At 40.6% G+C, this 22,735-nt stretch overlaps 1 protein-coding gene across 2 annotated transcripts in view; it reads left to right on the top strand.

The window, feature by feature from the left end:
- Positions 1–22,735, top strand: part of LOC124605380 (fatty acid hydroxylase domain-containing protein 2) — a 210,669-nt gene that overhangs the window by 160,678 nt on the left and 27,256 nt on the right. For both annotated transcript variants that reach the window (XM_047137019.1, XM_047137020.1), the window contains exons 5-7: positions 6,111–6,292; positions 6,699–6,971; positions 11,844–12,012. In XM_047137019.1, coding sequence (XP_046992975.1) covers positions 6,111–6,292; positions 6,699–6,971; positions 11,844–12,012 — 624 coding nt within the window. The remainder of the gene's footprint in view (positions 1–6,110; positions 6,293–6,698; positions 6,972–11,843; positions 12,013–22,735) is intronic.

Genomic DNA, 22,735 nt, shown 5'->3' with positions numbered 1-22,735 from the left:
ATGGTTGAAGTAGAGAGGATATAAAATGTAGACTGGCAATGGCAAGGAAAGCGTTTCTGAAGAAGCAAAATTTGTTAACATCGAGTATAGATTTAAGTGTCAGGAAGTCTTTTCTGAAAGTATTTGTATGGAGTGTAGCCATGTGTGGAAGTGAAACATGGACGATAAATAGTTCAGACAAGAAGAGAATAGAGGCTTTCGAAATGTGGTACTACAGAAGAATGCTGAAGATTAGATAGGTAGATTACATAACTAATGAGGAGGTATTTAAAAGAATTGGGGAGAAGAGGAGTTTGTGGCACAACTTGACTAGAAGAAGGGATCGGTTGTTAGGGCATATTGTGAGGCATCAAGGGATCACCAATTTAATATTGGAGGGCAGCATGGAGGATAAAAATCATAGAGGGAGACCAAGAGAGGAATATACTAAACGGATTCAGAAGGATGTAGTTTGCAGTAGGTACTGGGATATGAAGAACTTTGCACAGGATAGAGTAGCATGGAGAGCTGCATCAAACCAGTCTCTGGACTGAAGACCAAAACAACAATATCCCAGAAAATCTATGAACCATGAGAATAATCTTTGGTAATTATTTTCTGTATGGTTCTACCTACCCGTTCCTCTCACATACTGATTACTTCTGTAGTCCCTAAAACCTCTTGTAATGGGTGTACGCCATCCCAATTCATGAAGTCGCAAGAAATAAATTGGTCACTACAGGTATTTAAATGTATTTGTGGTGTTAGTTATTATTCCCATGGCTTATACCTTATCAGAATCTAGAGTAATGCTTGTTGCGTAGTTTATTGTGTCTTAAGTTGATTGTCCCTTCATAATTTAACGAAAACTGTAGTTAGACATTTAACTCCGTCAGTTTCAGTCAATTCTTGCATAAGAAGACACCTTTATTTTTGCACAGTGGTTTTTGGTGAAAATGATTCAATGACTTTGCAAGTAAAGGTGCTTTATCTTCTCCTTTTTTTTTAAGAGTAACAACTTCTGTTTGTTCTTTTGGTATCAGAATTCTTCCCTGCATTAAACAATCATTTAGCAAGTTTTCCATAACTGGTATTGTTTTATCTTCAGTCACCTTGAGAACCTCAGCTCTTAAATTGTCAGAGAATTTATACTCTTATTTCTTCTTTTATGAAAGGGATTGGAGCAGTATGACTCTCATAGCTTCCATCCATCTTTGCCCAAGTTCATTGCCACATCAATCTACAGTCTGTTTGTGAGATATTGAAAGACATGTTATGCCCTTCCATGTTCTGGTGAAGTGCTAGACTCCAGTACTTCACCCAAAGATGAAAGGAGAGTAAGAACCTTCTGATATGTTGGGAACACACTACAGATTGACCCTGAAAAAAAATCTGAGAAGATTTTATTTCATTAATGACCTGTCCCAGTCTTATGTAGCCTCTTTGTCATTAGTGTTGACAAAATTGTCAGAGCCCTCATATTATTGATCACATTTCGGTAGTGTATACCTCAAGCATTTGGAATTACTCCATTGTTAACATAATGTATACACCAATTATTTCTAGTTTTAATAATTTTTCCTTGTTCTACTCTCTCTCTCTCTCTCTCTCTCTCTCTCTCTCTCTCTGTGTGTGTGTGTGTGTGTGTGTGTGTGTGTGTGTGCCATAGAACAGTACTAACCACCTCTTTATATGTCTGGAAACTTTCATTAGCTTTCCCATTGTCATTTTTATTGTTTTACGCAATGTTATCACTCTGTCATCAACAAATGTGTCTTCTGCCTTTCCTTCTTATAAATTCACCTCACTTTTACAAAGTGAGAAGTCTGCCTGAACATCAACAATTGTCAAATGGATAGATTGCTACTCATCATGAAGATGACATGTTGAGTTTCAGACAATCACAATGAAAGGACTATCACGTACTGAACTTTCTGTCAAAGTCTTCTTCGGAAAAGAAAGGAAAACACACATGAGCGCTCTCTCTGGATGTTGTGGGCAAACTGGCAGTCCAGCCACAGCAGTTGGATATAGCAGTCGTGTGTGTGTGTGTGTGTGTGTGTGTGTGTGTGTGTGTGTGTGTGTGTGTGAGGTGTATTTGTCTGTGTGAATGTGTCTGTCTGCAATTCATCATGTCACCTTTACGATGAAACAAGTATTCTTTTCTTCTAGTTTTCCTCAATTAGATTACCACCCTAAATACAGGGTGTCCCACTCAAACCTCTCTGATTTCAAGGACCCAGGAAAGAAAAACCACAGTAGATATGACAATGAAAAATGAACCACATTCTAGAGAATCTCAAAGAATTTATATTCCCATGTCAGAGCATTTTTATCTACATGTATACTCTGCAAATCACATTTAATTGCCTGGCAGAAGGTTTATCGAACCACCTTCACAATTCTCTATTATTCCAATCTCGTATATCGCACAGAAAGAACAAACACCTATATCTTTCCATACAAGTCTGATTTCCCTTATTTTAGCATGGTAATCGTTTCTCCCTATGTAGGTCGGTGTCAACAAAATATTTTCGCATTCGGAGGAGAAAGTTGGTGATCGGAATTTCGTGAGAAGATTCCGTCGCAATGAAAAACGCCTTTCTTTTGATGATGTCCAGCCCAAATCCTGTATCATTTCAGTGATACTCTCTCCCCTATTTCACGATAATACAAAACATACTGCCCTTTTTTTAACTTTTTTGATGTCCTCCGTCAGTCTGGTAAGGAACCCACACAGCGCAGCAGTATTCTAAAAAAGGATGGACAAGCGTAGTGTAGGCAGTTTCCTTAGTAGATCTGTTACATTTTCTAAGTGTCCTGCCAATAAAATGCAGTCTTTGGTTAGCCTTCCCCACAACATTTTCTGTGTGTTCCTTCCAATTTAAGTTGTTTGTGCCAAGTATCATCGCCAGAGTCCAGCATGGTCGTATGAAGTGAAAATGATGACTCTACAGCAGCATGTTCAAGCAGTAGAGTGGTTTGCAGAAACAAAATTGCCAATTGCTGTGCGAAGAAATTGTCGTCGTGTGTATGAATGTAATCCATCTGATGTGAAAACAAATAAGGAATGGTACAAGAAGTTTCTGGCAACAGGAAGTGTTCTGAAACACTCTGGCAGTGCACATTACGTAGTTTCAGAAGAGACAGTGGAGGACATCAGACTAACGTTTCTCAGAAGCCCACGTAAGTAAATTAGTCAAGCATCTAGGCAACTTGATGTACCTCGGCCAACATCGCATCGTATAGTACACCAGCGTCTTTGTATGTGTGCTTACAAATTGCAAATTCTGTAAGATCTGATGCCGAACGACAAACCACACCGACAACAATTTGCTGAGGATATGCTGCAGCGTATTGATATGGATGCCAGCTTTCTGGAAAGATGAGGCAACCTTTCATCTATCAGGAATGGTTAATAGGCACATTGTTTGGATTTGGGGTTCACAAAATCCCGACATTGTCATTGAACATGTACATGATAGCCCTAAGCTAAACGTCTGGTGCGGGCTAATTCACGGTAGGATTGTTGGACTGTTCTTCTTTGTGGAACAAACAGTGAATGGGTCAGTGTATTTGGACAAGTTGGAGCAGTTTGTGTACTCTCAGATACGAGACTTGCAACCCAACATTATTTTTCAACAAGATGAAGCTCTGCTGCATTGGTCAATGGCTGTTCGCAAGTTCCTGGATAGGAACTTTCCCAGTCGTGGGATCGGATGCAGAGGACTCATTGCCTGGCCACCATGTTCACCCGACATTACACCGCTTGATTTCTTCATGTGGGGATTCGTGAAGGACTGCATGTATATGTGACCAACATGGACAATATGCCTACGTTGTGACATATCACTAAAGTGATTGCAACAATAACAGAGGAAATGTTACAAAGAACCTGGCAATAAATTGAATATAGACTCGATATTTGCTGTCCTACAAATGGTTCACATATAGAGGTGTATTGATGATAAATAATAAATTCTTTGAGATGCTCTACACTGTGGTGCATTTTTTCATTGTCATATCTACTGTGTGGTTCACCCCCCCCCCCCCCTCCCTTGGGTCTTCGAAATCAGGGAGCTTTACGTGAGACACCCTGTAATATTGGGATCACTTATTGTAGTCCCAACTCAACTGATAATTGCACAATATCAGAAATAATTTAGTTACTCAAGAACTTTATACCAGAATTAAAGCTGGTATGCACTTTTTTTTTCAGACATTAATTTGGTTATGTTATCCACTTGCCACAAATAATTTGCAATTGCTATGTACATGTAGGTCTAGACACCTCTCGCTGTTCACAATGTTGAGTGTGCTGTTGCATTCACACTAACTATTTCAATACCATGACTGTACCTTCACCATATTTATGGGCTGTGAGACGCCACGATTTAGGGAACCATGAGCCTGTGCTACGAGGGTAATCCCAAAAGTAAGGTCTCCCTATATATAAACACAGATGATGTGACTTACCGAACGAAAGTGCTGGCAGGTTGATAGACACACAAACATACACATGAAATTCAAGCTTTCACAACAAACTGTTGCCTCATCAGGAAAGAGGGAAGGAGAGGAAAAGACGAAAGGATGTGGGTTTTAAGGTAGAGGGTAAGGAGTCATTCCAATCCCGGGAGCGGAAAGACTTACCTTAGGGGGAAAAAAGGACGGGTATACACTCGCGCACACACACGCATATCCATCCACACATATACAGATACAAGCAGACATATATATGTATTTGACATATTCCCCATTTCTGTCGATGCATTTTTGTAGATGCTGTGGCAGTTTTTGTATGCGCATGTCATACCAACTTGCTGCCATGCTGTTCAGAAAGGTATGAACCTCTTCTTTCACCTCGTCGTCGGAGCTGAATCGCTTTCTGGCCAAATGTTCTTTTAACTTACGGAACAGGTGATAGTCACTGGGTGCCAAGTCAGGACTATAGAGTGGGTGGATGATTATGTTCCACTGAAACTGTTGCAGGAGAGCAACGGTTTGCCGAGCGATGTGTGGGCGAGCATTGTCATGGAGAATGTGTACATCCTTCCTCAACATTCCTCTTCTCATGCTTTGCTCAACCTTCAACACAGTCTCCTCAGAAACTGACGGTCTCCCGCTTGTGAATTTTAGTCCAACCAGCTGCAAACTCGCTACACCACTTACAAACATTTTTGACATCCATGCACAACTCGCCATACACTTCCATCAATTGGCGATGGATTTCAATCAGCGCAGTGCCCTTTGTGTTCAAAAACCGAATAACCGCACGCAATCCGCACTTGGCGGTAACATCCAATGGGAGCTCCATTCACAACGGCTGCCAAGACTGATAGCATGTTTACACCCAGCACGTGAAGCACTCTTCATAACATTGTGACCAACTGCCACACAAACAGTTCTGTATGTATTAAAAAAAAAAAAAAAAAAAAATAGGAAACCGTACTTTTGGGATTACCCTCGTAGATCCCTTTTAAACACTGTATGATGTAGCCTGGGATCTTTTGAGCATCTAGAATTTCATTGCCAAAACATGCACGAACAAGCATTAGTTTCTTGTATCGCAAACAAAGCTTAAGATACGTTTAAACAATTTTGATTCTGGGCAATAAATTGCAACGACTCTGTTTTGGAATAAAGTATTAATATGATTACCATAAAACATCAACTGCAAAACATACAAATTATATAATATAATATTTTGTACACAAGTGTAAATATTCCGAAACAATAAAGTATCCACAGGGGACAGAAAAGACAAAAGGAGTATTGCTCTGATTAATATGGTATTGGAAAACATAAAGACATATAAGGAATGACAACCACATATAGTGTTAGCAGTATATAGGCTCATCTCAATTATTGCTGTAGTAGTTCCATATAGAATCACAATCTGATAGATTAGACTGAAAAGAAAAAATACTATAATTCAATATTGTGTATTAAACTTTTACAGTGAAAACACATGGAAATATTTGTTTTGATAGACATGACCTGCGTGTTTCTAGATCTTAAATGCATCATTAATAGTAAAAAAAAAGTTTTTGGAGAAAGGAAAATACTGCACCTTTCTCATAAAAAGATTGAATTTGCTGGCAGTTTTCTTCATAAAACTTATCCATGTACAGGTGATAGGCTGGGTCGTCTTTAACCAAGTTGTTGTGGGTCTGCCGACAGCGTTCCTCAGCTACTTGCTAATGCAGTGGAGAGGCTTTCCGTCATTACGAGAACTGCCTACTTTTCATTGGGTTCTAGCTGAAATGGCAGTTCATATCCTCATGGAAGAAGTTGGATTCTACTATTCTCATAGGTAGGAAATAAATAAGATGTTAATCTTGTTATGATATAAACTATTTGTTTGTACTCAGAAATTGGTGCTGATTATTAACACTGTGTGTGATTCTTTTCAAAGAAGAAGAGAAACTGTGACTGCTGAAAGGTACTATAAAGTTCCTTGAACAGCACAAATGTGAAACAATTATACTATTCTGAAGATTTGCTATGAGATACAGACACAATCATTAGTTTTAGTATGTTTGTTATATTAGTTGCAGTTCCTACTCACTGAAGATTGCTAAACAATTATTATTCTAAAAGTTTAACGTCTGCATATGTCATTTTCTGGGATACCTATGATTTCTGAACCAGTTAACTTTTGCTTATTGTTTGTTTTGCAGTTGTCTCAATGAATTTTCACTTGAAATATTATGTTACAGGTTGTTGCATAGCCGTCAGCTTTATCGCCACATCCACAAGAGGCATCATGAATGGACAGCTCCAGTTGCTGTGACAGCAATTTATTGTCACCCGGTGGAGCATATTTTTTCAAATTTGTTACCACCTTTCTTAGGTGTTTTTATTATGGGGTCACATGTTGCAACAGCCTGGCTGTGGTTTTCACTTGCTATACTATCAACATTGAATGCTCATTCAGGCTACCATTTGCCTTTCTTCCCATCACCAGAAGCGCATGATTTTCATCATCTTAAGTAAGTTTATTCTTTATTATCATCATTTACTATAGTGTTGCTGTTGTATCTTTGCAAAGAAAGTTTGAACTAACATTACAAAAGCCGATATATCGATGAATTAGTGTGTTACATTGCAGATGTGCCCTGAAATTTACTGACAGGTTAAGATTGTGTGTCAGACAGGAACTAAAACCCAGGTCCTAGTGTTTTGTGAGCTATGTTGTAATCTCCTAAGCGATCCAGGCATGACTCATGACTGCCTTCAGACTGTTTATTTTACTCCTAAGTTAAATGTCACTTTTCTAATCATAAATTTGAGGTGACACAGAGAAACAACACAAAGACAGAATAATAGGGGATTGAGGAACAGAGATGAGATGTGGTCATTTTGAATTGCTCCCATGTGTTCAGCTTTACATTATCACCCAGACGGTGTGATGTTTCGGTAAACTGATTTCTTTTTATCATTAGAAAGTCTTGAAGACTGTCACCCTATGGCTGTATCTGCACCTTCATGTTGTTGATCCCAGGCCCTTGATGGCTTCTTTGGAAAGATGAAGTAGCAAGTAGCTTGAACATTTCTCAGTTCAAATATAATTATTTGCATGAGATAGGAAAGCTTCGGTCCACAAAACAACATGGATTGAGAAAGCATCACTTGTATGAAACACAGCTTGCTCTTTTCTCACATATACTGAGAACTATGGACGAAGGGCAACAGACAGATTCGATATTCCTTAATTTCTGGAAAGTGTTTGATACAATCCCCCACTATAGACTGTTAACAAAGCTGCGAGCATATGGAATAGGCTCCCAGATATATTAATGGCTTGAAGACTTCCTAAGTGGAGCAGTAATCTGCAGCTGTTTGTTGATTGCACTGTGGCGTATGTGAAGGTGTTGTCATTTAGTGACTGTAGGGGCATACAAGGAGACTTAGCCAAAATTTCTAGCCAGTGTTGTGAATGGCAGCTTGCTCTAAATGTAGAAAAAATGCAAGTTAAAGCTGATGAGTAGGAGAAACATTCGGGTAATTTTTGACTACAACATTAGTAATGTGCTGCTGGACACAGTTCTGTTGAAATATCTAGGCATAATGTGATGCAAAGAGGAATACAAACGTCTCAAAAATGAGATAGACAGGAAGTGCAAAATGGCTAAGCAGGCATGGCTAGAGGACAAATGTAAGGATGTAGAGGCTTATCACACTAGGGGTAAGATAGATACTGCCTACAGGAAAATTAAAAGAGACCTTTGGAGAAAAGAGAGCCACTTGTATGAATATCAAGAGCTCAGATGGAAACCCAGTTCTAAGCAAAGAGGGGAAAGCAGAAAGGTGGAAGGAGTATATAGATGGTCTATACAAGGGCGATGTACTTAAGGACAATATTATGGAAATGGAAGAGGATGTAGATGAAGATGAAATGGGAGATACGATACTGCATGAAGAGTTTGACAGTGCACTGAAAGACCTAAGTCGAAACAAGGCCCAGGCAGTAGACAACAATCCATTAGAACTACTGACGGCCTTGAGAGAGCCAGTCCTGACAAAACTCTACCATCTGGTGAGCAAGATGTACGAGACAGGTGAAATACCCTCAGACTTCAAGAAGAATATAATAATTCCAATCCCAAAGAAAGCAGGTGTTGACAGATGTGAAAATTACCGAACTATCAGTTTAATAAGTCACAGCTGCAAAATGCTAATGCAAATTATTTACAGACGAATGGAAAAACTGGTAGAAGCCGACCTCGGGGAAGATCAGTTTGGATTCTGAAGAAATGTTGGAACACGTGAGGCAATAATGACCTTACAACTTATCTTAGAAGAAAGATTAAGGAAAGGCAAACCTACGTTTCTAGCATTTGTAGACTTAGAGAAAGCTTTTGACAATGTTGACTGGAATACTCTCTTTCAAATTCTAAAGGTGGCAGGGGTAAAATACAGGGAGCGAAAGGCTATTTACAATTTGTATAGAAAGCAGGTGGCAGTTATAAGAATCGAGGGGTATGAAAGGGAAGCAGTGGTGGGGAAGGGAGTGAGACAGGGTTGTAGCCTCTCCCCCATGTTATTCAATCTGTATATTGAGCAAGCAGTAAAGGAAACAAAAGAAAAATTTGGAGTAGGTATTAAAGTCCAGGGAGAAGAAATAAAAACTTTGAGGTTCGCCGATGACATTGTAATTCTGTCAGAGACAGCAAAGGACTTGGAAGAGCAGTTGAACGGAATGAACAGTGTCTTGAAAGGAGGGTATAAGATGAACATCAACAAAAGCAAAAGGACGATAATGGAATGTAGTCGAATTAAGTCGGGTGATTCTGAGGGAATTAGATTAGGAAATGAGAAACTTAAAGTAGTAAAGGAGTTTTGATATTTGGGGAGCAAAATAACTGATGATGGTCGAAGTAGAGAGGATATAAAATGTAGACTGGCAATGGCAAGGAAAGCGTTTCTGAAAAAGAGAAATTTGTTAACATCGAGTATAGATTTAAGTGTCAGGGAGTCATTTCTGAAAGTATTTGTATGGAGTGTAGCCATGTATGGAAGTGAAACATGGATGATAAATAGTTTAGACAAGAAGAGAATAGAAGCTTTCGAAATGTGGTGCTACAGAAGAATGCTGAAGATTAGATGGGTAGATCACATAACTAATGGGGAAGTATTGAATAGGATTGGGGAGAAGAGAAGTTTGTGGCACAACTTGACCAGAAGAAGGGATCGGTTGGTAGGACATGTTCTGAGGCATCAAGGGGTCACCAATTTAGTATTGGAGGGCAGCGTGGAGGGTAAAAATCGTAGAGGGAGACCAAGAGATGAATACACTAAGCAGATTCAGAAGGATGTAGGTTGCAGTAGGTACTGGGAGATGAAGGATCTTGCACAGGATAGATTAGCGTGGAGAGCTGCATCAAACCAGTCTGAGGACTGAAGACCACAGCAACAACAACAACAACAACAACAACAACAACAATGTGATGATGAAGTCCCATACTCCGTAACAGAGCGTAGGGGACATTGCGGGAAGCCCGCACCACTGTACTAAGCAAGGTCGTAGTGGAGGTGGTTTGCCATTGCCATTGCCTTCCTTCTGACCGTAATGTGGATGAATGGTGGTGGTGGTGGTGGTGGTGGTGGTGGTGGTGGTGATGACCCAACAACACCCAGTCATCTCGAGGCAGGTGAAAATCCCTGACCCCGCCTGGAATCGAACTTGGAACCCTGTGCTCGGGAAGCGTGAACGCTACCATGAGACCACGAGCTGCAGACTAGGCATAATGTTGCAAAGCAATATTAAATCAACATGTAAGAATGATAGCAGGGAAGGCAAATTGGTGACAGTTTTATTGGGGGAATTTTTGGAAAATTGGGTTCATCCGTAGAGGAAACCACATGTAGAGCAGTAGTGTGCCCCATTCTTGACTACTGCTGCAGTGTTTGGAATCGCCAGGTGGTCAGTTGAAAGGAAGACATAAAGCATCTCGGAGGCAGGTTGCTAGATATGTTACCAGTAGGTACAATCAGCACTTACGGTATTATGGAGATGCTTTGTGAATTCAAATGGTAATCTCTGGAGGAAAGATTACTTTCTTTTCACAAAGCACTATTGAGGAAATTTAGGGAACTGGCATATGAACAGAATGATTCTATTGCTGCCAAAATACATTTTGCTCAAGTTCCATGAAGATAAGATGAGAGAATTAGAGCTTGTCTGGTGGCATTTAGACTGTCGTTTTTCCCTCACTCTATTTGCGAGTGGATCAGGAAAGGAGATGACTAGTAGTGGTACAAGGTACACTTCTGCCTTGCACCATATTGTGGCTTTGTGGAGGATGTATGTAGACGTGCAAGTGTGGTGTCAAGCATAAGCTATAACCATCAATCGCCATACTGCTGCCTTTTGTTTCGAGATAATGCTGGAGCATATTTATGGTTCTTTGGTTGGATTAGCATGACTAGATTTTCGAATTGACTGGCATTGCACTTGAAGCCGGTCTCCATGCTTTACTAAGCTGAAAGCTATTATCTTTATTAAAAATGTGTCCTCAAATTCCTTTAGGATGCAGTCCAAAAATGTATTGTAATAGATTGGTCCCGCCATATGTCATGACACATGCTATGGAGGCATAGTGTTCTGCACCAGCTGACTGTTCATTGTTACTTAGGCATATGGCACCTGTACTGTGGTGTGCACCTCTCATGTGTAAATCTGGACAGTCTTGTTTATTTAAATTTCCCCACAGTGGCATGGCATGTGGTAGATTCTCAGTTATGGGACTTCTAGTCATTCTCCAGGCCTCATCAAAGTTTTGGTCTTTGGCAATGTATGGGATATGTGCTTGATTTTGTGTTTCTGTGGTGTTCTTCCAATTTTAAAATATAAGAGAAAAATATCATTAGTACAGATTTTGCTTTTTTTCTCATGTAGAACAGATGACATAAGCTTTCTAGCTTAAAGACTCATCAGACCTTATTGTTGTAGCCATTCTCCCGAAATTTGTCTGCAGGTGTCATAATTCTTTTATTAGGCTTTATTGTGGAAATTTCACAAGTTCTGTGTACCATTGTACCTAGGACATCTTAACATTGCAACAGGTGGTGTTCGTTGTTACTTCTAAATCTTTGTTGCACCTTACGTCTCTTGAGTCAATTTTCATTCTTTCGAACATCTGAATATCTTGCAATTTTTTCCTCTTTTCTATCTTTCACTTCCTGCTGATGAAAGAATTATGTTTTTAACTGTTGTGATTGTCTTAGTTGTTCTCCACTTATTTCTGTTCTAGCTGGTTAATAAACTTAGTTTCCCTCTTTTGCGGGATGATTAATATTAGTTTGTTATTTTCATTTTGAATTAATAATGTAAATCTACATAATAGAAATTTTTTGCACAGGTTCAACCAGTGTTTTGGTGTTTTGGGAGTCCTGGATCGCTTGCATGGTACAGACACCGTGTTTCGTAGTACACGGGCTTATGCACGGCATATAATGATGCTTAGCCTCATACCAGCACGGGAAGCATTTCCAGATGAAACCAAATGCAAACCAAAATTTGTGCAGTGTGTAAGTGAAAATTAAATAATTGGTTGAAAGTGTTGGAGGACTATATATTTTACACAGTTGTACTTCATTATCTTGCACTATTTACTTCTTGAATGTTAACATAATTATCATATAATTTTCAGTTTTCACACCCGCAGCCATCATTTTATGATCTGGATTTAAATGACAATATCCAATTAATAATCCATCTCTTAACACACAAGGTTCTTGTTGATTTTTCTTTCTAATTTTTCTACCTTAGTTATGCAGCTTGTTTTCAGTGAGGAACAGTTGCACCCAAGTTGCTCAAGTACCTCGTCAGAATTACAAGATTCTATAAATGGATGAAGTAATCAATTTCATTAATGGTGATCGTTTCCTACAACTTTCCCAACATAGTAGTTACAAACAAAAAATCAATTTTATAATGAAGGAAAGATGCTTTTAAGCATCCTCTATTGATATTGTAGAAGCACACTCTGTAATCAGACCACAGTGTCCCAGAAACTTTGTGTAGATAAGATATGGTTAATTCCAGAAAACACTGTATTTTGTATTTGTTTTCACTTAGCAACACGTGGTATCGAAACAGAATTGCTGCAGGATCCATGTTGATAGCTATGAAAATTATCTTGTCTTCATGTACAAGTGTATATAGAAGTTTATATGATCTACAGTACTTCACATTTCAATTGTTTCCCACAGCCACTACACCAGTCACAGTCCTCAGTAAATAAGTAAAAATAAAAATGAGGAGTAATTATCTATATGCTGCTGAAGTTGGATTCAGCTTCCATTTCAAACTAGATTTGCTTGCTGATCATTGGCTGGGCCAGTCACAGAGTTTCTCAGAGAGGAGAAATACACACTGGATATCCAAATTAATCCAAGCAACAACTCTGAAGTTACCAATACAGCAAACAATGAGATAGCAACATCAGCCTGAAAGTTCTTACTGTAGTGTCCACAGTACACTAAAGAAATTGGCAAAAGCACTATTTTTGTATAAATCTTCCTCACAGCTTGTGGAATTTATGTTCAAATTTTTCGGTATCTTGTTACTTTACTGCAGCTGTAAGGTAGTTGATGAGAAAAATAGATTGAGCGCATTGTGGAGATGAAATACTATAAACAAAAATTGAAATCCCGGGCCTTGGATGTTAATGAATATTACATTGAATAATTCTGTGAAAGCTATGCCACATTATTGAAGTCACATTCATTCAAGATGACAGTGCTAAAAGTTGTAGATACCCAAAGGGAAGCTTTTTTTGAAATCAAGCACTGGAAGATAGTTTTGTCAAAAGTATTTACAATCTTTATTTTCAGATCTTCTATGTAACTTTAATGACTAATGATAGTGCGCATCTAATTGTACTTTGCCTTGTTGTCAATGGTATTGCACACTGTGGGGAAGAAGAATATAGTGAAACAAACAGTGTCATCTGTACCTGTAGTTACACGATTTGATGAACAGATGACAATGATGAAACATCGTAATTAATTCGACATGTAATGTAAGGGAGGAAAAGAGTTAAAAAATTGTAAACGAAGATATCAGTAAAGATGTACAGGGTGATTCAAAAAGAATACCACAACTTTAAAAATGTGTATTTAATGAAAGAAACATAATATAACCTTCTGTTATACATCATTACAAAGAGTATTTAAAAAGGTTTTTTTTCACTCAAAAACAAGTTCAGAGATGTCCAATATGGCCCCCTCCAGACACTCGAGCAATATCAACCCGATACTCCAACTCATTCCACACTCTGTAGCATATCAGGCGTAACAGTTTGGATAGCTGCTGTTATTTCTCGTTTCAAATCATCAATGGTGGCTGGGAGAGGTGGCCGAAACACCATATCCTTAACATACCCCCATAAGAAAAAATCGCAGGGGGTAAGATCAGGGCTTCTTGGAGGCCTGTGATGAAGTGCTCTGTCTCGGCCGTCCAGAACTTTTCCCTTTGCACAAACACCCATTCTCTGTAAACTGTTTATGCCAACGTTTAATACACCACCTATCAGGAGGTTTAACACCATACTTCGTTCGAAATGCACGCTGAACAACTGTCGTCGATTCACTTCTGCCGTACTCAATAACACAAAAAGCTTTCTGTTGAGTGGTCGCCATCTTAGCATCAACTAACGCTGACGCCTAGTCAACAGCGCCTCAAGCGAACAAATGTACAACTAAATGAAACTTTATAGCTCCCTTAATTCGCCGACAGATAGTGCTTAGCTCTGCCTTTTGTCGTTGCAGAGTTTTAAATTCCTAAAGTTGTGGTATTCTTTTTGAATCACCCTGTACTTTGCAGTAGGTACACCCACAAACAAGAAGCTGAATATTGTAGTTCTGATTTTATATTAAAAAAAAAAAAAAAAAAATGGGGGGGGGGGGGGGGGCGTGCACGGACACACACACACACACACACACACATTACATTTTGGGCTACATCCTAACTGGGTTGAATGGTTCTCTTGGATAGAGCAAGTGAACTGGATGCAGAACTGGTGAGAAGTTAAAAAAGGACAAGGGCGAGAGAGAGAGAGAGAGAGAGAGAGAGAGAGAGAGAGAGAGAGAGAGAGAGAGAGAGAGAAGAGCTAGTCAGAAAACAAATTCTTATTCACACTGTAAAACACACAAATATACTAATGTTCAGAAAGAAACAGAACACCTTGAACAACTAGAGATACGGCGTTCATATTCACAGAACATGTATATCAGTGTACCCTGCAGAGATGTTTGGCATTTTAGTCACCTCAGTACAGCATGTGTTGCCTAGTAGGCACATATCTGCCATGGGCTGGGATAACTTGATCCGTGTGTGATGGCACCGACATGCAAAAGGTGTGAATGGCATCGTGTAGTAGCCATTCATGCTGCATTCAACTGGTTCCAAAGTTCATCTGTGGAGTTTGGCATTGGGCCACAGCACTGCTACTGTCATTTCACCAAACCCTACACATTTTCCATTGGCAACAAGTCTGGTGATCTGGCGGGCCAGGGCAAAATATACATGTTCATGCAGCAGCATGTGGTTGTGCAATGTCTTGCTGAAAAACGGCGTCTGGGGTGTTGTGAAGAAATGGTATGGCTACGGGCCGCGGGATGTCATTCACGTACATCACACTGGTCACAGTGCCCTGGGGACATGCACCAACTGTGATTTGTGGTTGTACCCAATAGCACCCGCACAATAAGGCCTTGAGTTAGCACTGGTTCTCTTGTGCGAATGATGCCGCTCCCTCTCTCTGCAACCAACCAATATGTGGCCATTATTTTCAAACAAATAGAACCTGGATTTATCCAGAAACACTACTTGATGCCATTCCAGTCCCCTGTTACATCATTCCATACACCATTGCCATCTAACATGTTTCTGCACATTCGTCAGAGGTAGGCGGAGGAGTGGACAACATGCACGTAACACATAACGAAATAAATGGCGGTTGACTGTCACCCCTGTACAAAATGTTACACTGTCCCACTGTTGTGCCAGAGGTGAGGAGGACACATCTCTGTCCTGCAATGCCATTCGGATGAGGTGTCGATCTTCTCAAGGGATGGTCTGGGTGGTGCAACCTGACCCACCTTGTCGTATTCTACAGCTTTCCATGAATTATTTTGCGCACTTTCGTTGCACTGCAAAAACAGTTCATCCTACAAGAGCAGTAATTTCCCAGATGGATGCATCACATTCTCTCATGCTAATAATGCACCCTCTTTCAAAAATGCTGATTTGACAGTACAGTTTGCAAACATGTCTGCAAGGCATCCTGCACTTCTGCTCAAGTCACACTGATCCATTACCTTCGGTTTTTAGTGACAACAAGAGCTGCAGGTACATTTTACCAGTAGGTAGTGTTGCACCGCGATATCGATGTTGACCTTGAATCTGTGGGCTGACATGGTTCAAATGCTAATCATTTCTGCCGAACATATTAATATACATGTGCTGTGTACATGAAAGTCCTGTCTCTAGTTACTCAAGGTGTTCTGTTTTTTCTGAACCTGGGTGTACCAGTCCAGATTTCGTTTGTAGTAGAACAACCTATCGCTTGGATCATTCGCTTTTAAGCTGTCTAATAAATGACAGTGGGAGGTGAAGGGGGGGGGGGGGGGGGGGACCATGTATCCTTGCATTATTGCCATACAAAATGTTGTGCAGCAAGATTAATGAAATGAACTGTTGCAATTATAATGTTATCATCTCACTAAGTTGTTATGAGCTCAAAAGCAAAAACACATTACATGAAACAAAAATGTAAAAACCATTATTGTTGTTGAAGTAAACTGTCATATCAATTATTCACTATCCACCGGATGCACAAGTCTTTAATCGCTTTAAATATTCTGAACTGAATAACTGTTCTGGCTGAAAAATAGTTTCAACTGTTCTGTTGCGGACCGTCGATGGTCGAACCCGGGACTCCAGTTGGCAGAGCTAAAACCCGGGTTTTTCTTCAGGAGGTTGAGCAAGTTCAATAGCTTCAAGGGGCAGTGCAGAGTGATACAGCAGTATTTGGAAGTATTCCTTTATTCAGCTAGTTCACAGAAGCGTAATGTCGGCACGCAGCTCGATGATGGAAGTCAGCCGCGCTCGCCCGGTCACCGCTCACCGAGGCATAGTGACTGGTGCTGCTCTACTGCCCACGATTCTGGACACTGTTACAGTCTCTGGTCTCCACCACCCTCCGTCCCATTTGGCCTGCTGTGTCCGACCACAGGACAAAGGTGGTTGTACTGGTCACCTGTGGCCCTCGGCCACTGCTGCTCCCAGGACAGGACCAGACTCGAACCCGTCCCCTCCTGGACGCTGTGCTGAAACTTGCTGCTAGTGGTGCTTGCCTCATGGCAACACCCGCCATTGTCCCTAACGCTGTTTCAGTGCTGCTGCGACTCCCACAGCGTACACTTCGCCCGTACTCTGGTATGCCAGGTGGGAAGCGAACGTGGCCCGTCCTGGACCCGCTGTCACTGTCTTCCTTCAGGCAGACCGTGCAATCTCCAAGTACCCAGCTGCTGTTCCGTCCCACCCCAGTGTTGTGTCCCTGGAGGCAGAATACAGCCCAAACAAGTAAATAGAAACAAAGTACAGGTTTGCACAGAATATTTACATCATCACTGCCAGACTGGCTCCTATAAGCATAGACTCTTGACTGACCTGGCAGTTGTAACATTCTAATGTGTTCCAATACTTTATTAACTGTGATAGATCCTTCCTGTGCATTAATAAAGGAATGCAACGTTTCCAAAAACACTGAATTTAATGTCAAGTTTAAATATGTCCGATTCTGCGTTGGTAATATCTCCAGAACCCCTTCTGGATAAAACAACATTCCCTGTTACAAAGTTAAAGCTGTTTCACCCTTACATGATGCTGGAAGACGGAAATCCTTCCCCACAATTTCACAAACCATATTATTTATAATTATTCCACTCTCCCGCAGTTGCAACCTCCTTATTTTATCTCCTCTCTGATTGGTATAACAAGTGACCATCACCCATATTGGCATAAATACCAAATGTAACCAATGCCTCCCTACCTTCTGGAAGTAGGAATGTGTCGATAACACCTCTTTCTCACAATCTGAGCCATTCATAATCCCCAGGAACAATCTAACTTTGCATGTACTACTGTCCAAAAAAACTGGTCGATTAGGGCAAATCATCACTTGTACTTGCATACAATGCTCCATCTCCTTTAATGGTAGTACTCCGTGAGCTGCTCTGTTCGCCGAAATAAAAAGTACATCTTGCATCCTAATCTGCACCCATTTCCCTGTTCTCCTTCCATTTCACTGGGTATGAATGAATAGTGTAACACTCATAAAGTGAATCAACACCGACTACTGGAAAATTGACATCGATGTAAACTCACGCCCCATCCGTCCTCACCTCTGCCAAGGACACATGAAAGAATATTGGTATAGTGGCCCGTGTTACTTCCACTACATGTTCTATATCTGGTGGAAATTGCCTCTTCGCTAATTGTAATCCTCAAAAATTCCCGATAGTACACTCAGCCCCTATCGAACTCTCTGAAATTTACTCCCCCATATAATGACAAAACTAAAACAACAAACAAGAAAAACGCAACTATTATCGGACCCACAAAAAAAACAAACACCACGCAAATTATCCCTTGATGCAAAAACACAAAATGTAAACATGCCATACAATATTAAACATATAATAATTTACTCCCTCCATGCTCCATGACCGTAACACATACGGAACATTATGCGTTCGCTGTTGTTGCTCTGCCGCGACCTTCTCCTTCCGTTTGCTTTGCCTGGCCTCTGCAATTGGGTCTCTTCCTTGTAATTGAGGTAATCCATCCACCATTCCTTTAAAAGCCTTTACTCTACTTACGTGGATAACGGATGTTTTTGTTGGCAGGTGCACTTTAACATTTACAGGCGAAGTCATCTCCACAACCTGGTATGGTCCGTGGTACTTTGTCAAGAATTTTTACGTCTTTCCATTAGGTGTCTGTGGATTCGTGATTAGTACCCATTGACCTACCATGTACTGTGGTAAAGGTCCCGACCCCTTATTCTGTTCTTCCTGCCCTTCTAACGCTTTCGTACTGGCCTTCTGTACCCTCTTCCAGACTTCCCGTATTGTCCGTGCAAATTTCCTCACTGCGTCCCCTTTAGCTCCAGGTTTCGCACATAGAACGTTAAACAGTGATGGCATCTTTCTTCCATAGACCACCTCGAACGGTGACATTCCGCCACGTACGGAAGATAAATGTCCCTGTTATCATGGTTTCCATTCACTTAACAACTTAGCATTATGAGGGGGTAGTTTGTGTTGTTGCCCTGGATGACAATTAGGCAAAATGTTTGTCAGGATTTGTAAGCAGTGGGACCTTGAGGTACGGCAATACGCAAACACGAGAAGTAAGTTTAAACAGTTTTATTAACAAAAGCTGATTACAAAACACGCACGCTACGCTCACCGATCATCACTGTTTCTGACATCCTAACAGTGGCTAATTACGGTCGTATAGAAGGCTCCATGGTGAGCTAAGAAAAGAGACATATTCGCGCCCGAGGCCACGCTAGTTAATCCTGTGTGCTGTGGACGGCGGCCAGTGGCGTACTTTGCGTCGTAGTTCTGGCCGGACGCGTGTCTACTGACCGAGCAAATTGTCAGCATTCCAGACAGGTCGGCTGGCGAGCACGTGTTACATACCCTACAGCTGCATGCAATCCGTAGGCCCTTACATCACTCTCCCCGGAGAAAAAGAGCAACCATAGGTGGCTCAAAACGACCTCCTGGACGTTACAAATCTACTTCGCCGTTTGTGGCATCGGAAGGCATTGCAGCATGTATTTCACTTGTAGACACAGTAACGTTCAGTACAGGGAAGCATGCCTTCAGCATGACAATTTCATACATGAAAAATGCTGTTGATGAAAGACAAATTAATAAAAGCAATAAAAACACAATACTGACAATCAAGTATGCATTAACATTACTGGATGAATTGAAGGACTTAATTTTATTTGCTGCTTCAATGAAGCTTAACTGATTATTGGAAGAGATTACCTTTTCATGGATATCCTTAATTAAATTACTGTCTTCAGAAAAACTTGATAAGGAATGCTTTCCATATGTTAATATGTATGAATCATTTTAATAAACAGATAACATTCACGTTAATGGCAAATGTCCAGTTGCATGAAATGTAGTTGGCAATACACTAGGCATATCAAATAGTTCACATGATAAATCACAATGTGTGGCATTCAAGATTAATCCACTGTTATTCAATTTGAGTGTAAAGGATAGCTCATGTGTATCATAATTTTTACATGTAAATGTGACATGAAGGGTGGAGTTAAATGAGAAAATTATATCTTCAGGACACCATTTAAGAAATGGATGATAAAGGTGTTAAATTTATAGGGCAACCATCTCTTGGGGGATGATTCATAAACAATTCTTTCTCACAGCTCTACGCTCTACTGTCTAAGAATACTGCTGATTCAGGGCAAATTAACTTATGACTACGTTTACACATATGCAAATCATTTTCATTTAGGGACACAAAATATGTTTGATCCTTGCTGATCAGTAGATAATCATTCAGTATGTACTTTACATGAATACCTGTCTGTCTCCATTTCTCAGGGTAAGTATAAATCTTATACATTTCAAAATTATGCTTTGCTCTAGCAATGGGTATAGATACAATAACAGTTAATTCATCTTCAATCATTAAGAAGTGTGAGGTGGTTAACTTGTAGTAAACATATAAATTGTAAGACTTAACAGGGTAAATCATAGTATATTTTGCATCTAGTTTTCGTTCAACTGATAGTAGAATCTGAAAAATTGTTCTGGATGTAGTAGTATATTGCTCAAACAATCATTTGAACTACACTACTGGCCATTGAAATTGCTACACCACGAAGATGACATGCTACAGACATGAAATTTAACCGACAGGAAGAGGATGCTGTGATATGCAAATGATTAGCTTTTCAGAGCATTCACACAAGGTTGGTGCCTGTGGTGACAACTACAACGTGCTGACATGAGAAAAGTTTCCAACCGATTTCTCATACACAAACAGCAGTTGACCGGCATTGCCTATTGAAACGTTGTTGTTCTGCCTCGTGTAAGGAGGAGAAATGCGTACCATCACATTTCCGACTTTGATAAAGGTCGGATTGTAGCCTATCGCGATTGCGGTTCATCGTATCGCGACATTGCTGCTCGCGTTGGTCGAGATTCAATGACTGTTAGCAGAATATGGAATCGGTGAGTTCAGGAGGGTAATACGGAATGCCGTGCTGGATCCCAATAGCCTCGTATCACTAGCAGTCGAGATAACAGGCATCTTATCCGCATGGCTGTAACGGATTGTGCAGCCACGTCTCAATCCCTGAGTCAACAGATGGGGACATTTGCAAGACAACAACCATCTGCATGAACAGTTCGACGACGTTTGCAGCAGCATGGACTATCATCTCGGAGACCATGGCTGCGGTTACCCTTGACGCTGCATCACAGACAGGAGCGCCTACGATGATGTACTCAACGACAAACCTGGGTGCACGAATGACAAAACGTCATTTTTTCAGATGAATCCAGGTTCTGTTTACAGCATCATGATGGTCACATCCATGTTTGGCGATATCGCAGTGAACGCACATTGGAAGCGTGTATTCATCATCTGGCGTATCACCCGGCATGATGGTATGGGGTGCCATTGGTTACACGTCTCGGTCACCTCTTGTTCGCATTGATGGCACTTTGAACAGTGGACGTTACATTTCAGATGTGTTACGCCCTGTGGCTCTACCCTTCATTCGATCCCTGCAAAACCCTTCATTTGAGCAGGATAATGCAGGACCGCATGTTGCAGGTCCTGTACGGGCCTTTCTGGATACAGAAAATGTTCAACTGCTGCCCTGGCCAGCACATTCTCCAGATCTCTCTCCAATTGAAAACGTCTGGTCAATGGTGGCCGAGCAACTGGCTCGTCACAATACGCCAGTCACTACTCTTCATGAACTGAGGTATCGTGTTGAAGCTGCATGGGCAGGTGAACCTGTACACGCCATCCAAGCTCTGTTTGACTCAATGCCCAGGCGTATCAAGGCTGTTATTACGGCCAGAGGTGGTTGTTCTGGGTACTGATTTCTCAGGATCTATGCACCCAAATTGGGTGAAAATGTAATCGCATGTCAGTTCTAGTATTATATATTTGTCCAGTGAATACTCATTTATCATCTGTATTTCTTCTTGGTGTAGCAATTTTAATGGCCAGTAGTGAACTTCCTAAGGCTGTTCTTAAGTTAAGGGCATCAGTTCTAGAATTTGTTAAACTATCAGTAATCCTTCAAAAAAGTGTGTTTAAGTCTAAGTGTCCAATCATAGCATTTAATTCTTGGATATTTGTGTTCATTTCATTACGAATTACGTGGAAATGTGAGAGAAATTGCTGTACAATCTGTTCAGTGAAAACTGTGTGGTTAGTAATTCAGGGTGTATACGACCCGGGACAACTGGGAGATCCGGGAACAACCCGTGAATTTTTTCATCCGGGAGAAAACCGGGAAAAACCTGGGAATTGTTTAAAATTCCAGGCGTTTTTCATTTAGTTTTCAGATAATTTTTGTAACTTTGACTGGTAAGAACCAATACTTTAACAAAGGAGATTACTGTATCCTGCACCTGCATAGTAATACTGCAGCAACAAAACATTAACGAGAGAAAAAAAAACTAAAATAAAACTTAAGAAGCAAAGTAATTGCATCATATACAACAAAAAAACAGTGCTGATACAAGCAACTGCCAGCAGCAAAGTGTGTCAAATGCTTTAGGAAGACTACGCAATGCTTCATAACAACAAATTGTCTCCAATGAGCGTGACGTGACCACTGTATAAATTAGATTTGTTTGAGCAGTTGCGGGCGGACCCTTGCGCATGCGCAGTTGAATCGCGTATGAGTATTATCTTCTCCCGCTTCTGGTTACAGAAGTGTGGCTGGGCGCCACTACCTAATATTGTTCCAGTTCGGAAATATAGTAAATCTGGGGCTGATGCACAGAGCAGTCTGAGTTGTGGTGGGTAGGTGGGTCGTCTCCACGTGACATGTGTTTACGTTCAGTGATTTTGTTGTTTCCTCTTCATTTATCGCTCCCATGTTAAATGATAACAAAATGGATTTTTGTGGTCGGAAGCTATCAAATGAATATAATTCGTTCACATAAT

Source organism: Schistocerca americana, chromosome 3, assembly GCF_021461395.2.
Source record: "Schistocerca americana isolate TAMUIC-IGC-003095 chromosome 3, iqSchAmer2.1, whole genome shotgun sequence".
Lineage (NCBI taxonomy): Eukaryota > Metazoa > Arthropoda > Insecta > Orthoptera > Acrididae > Schistocerca > Schistocerca americana.
This window is presented reverse-complemented; position numbering and strand designations above follow the sequence as displayed.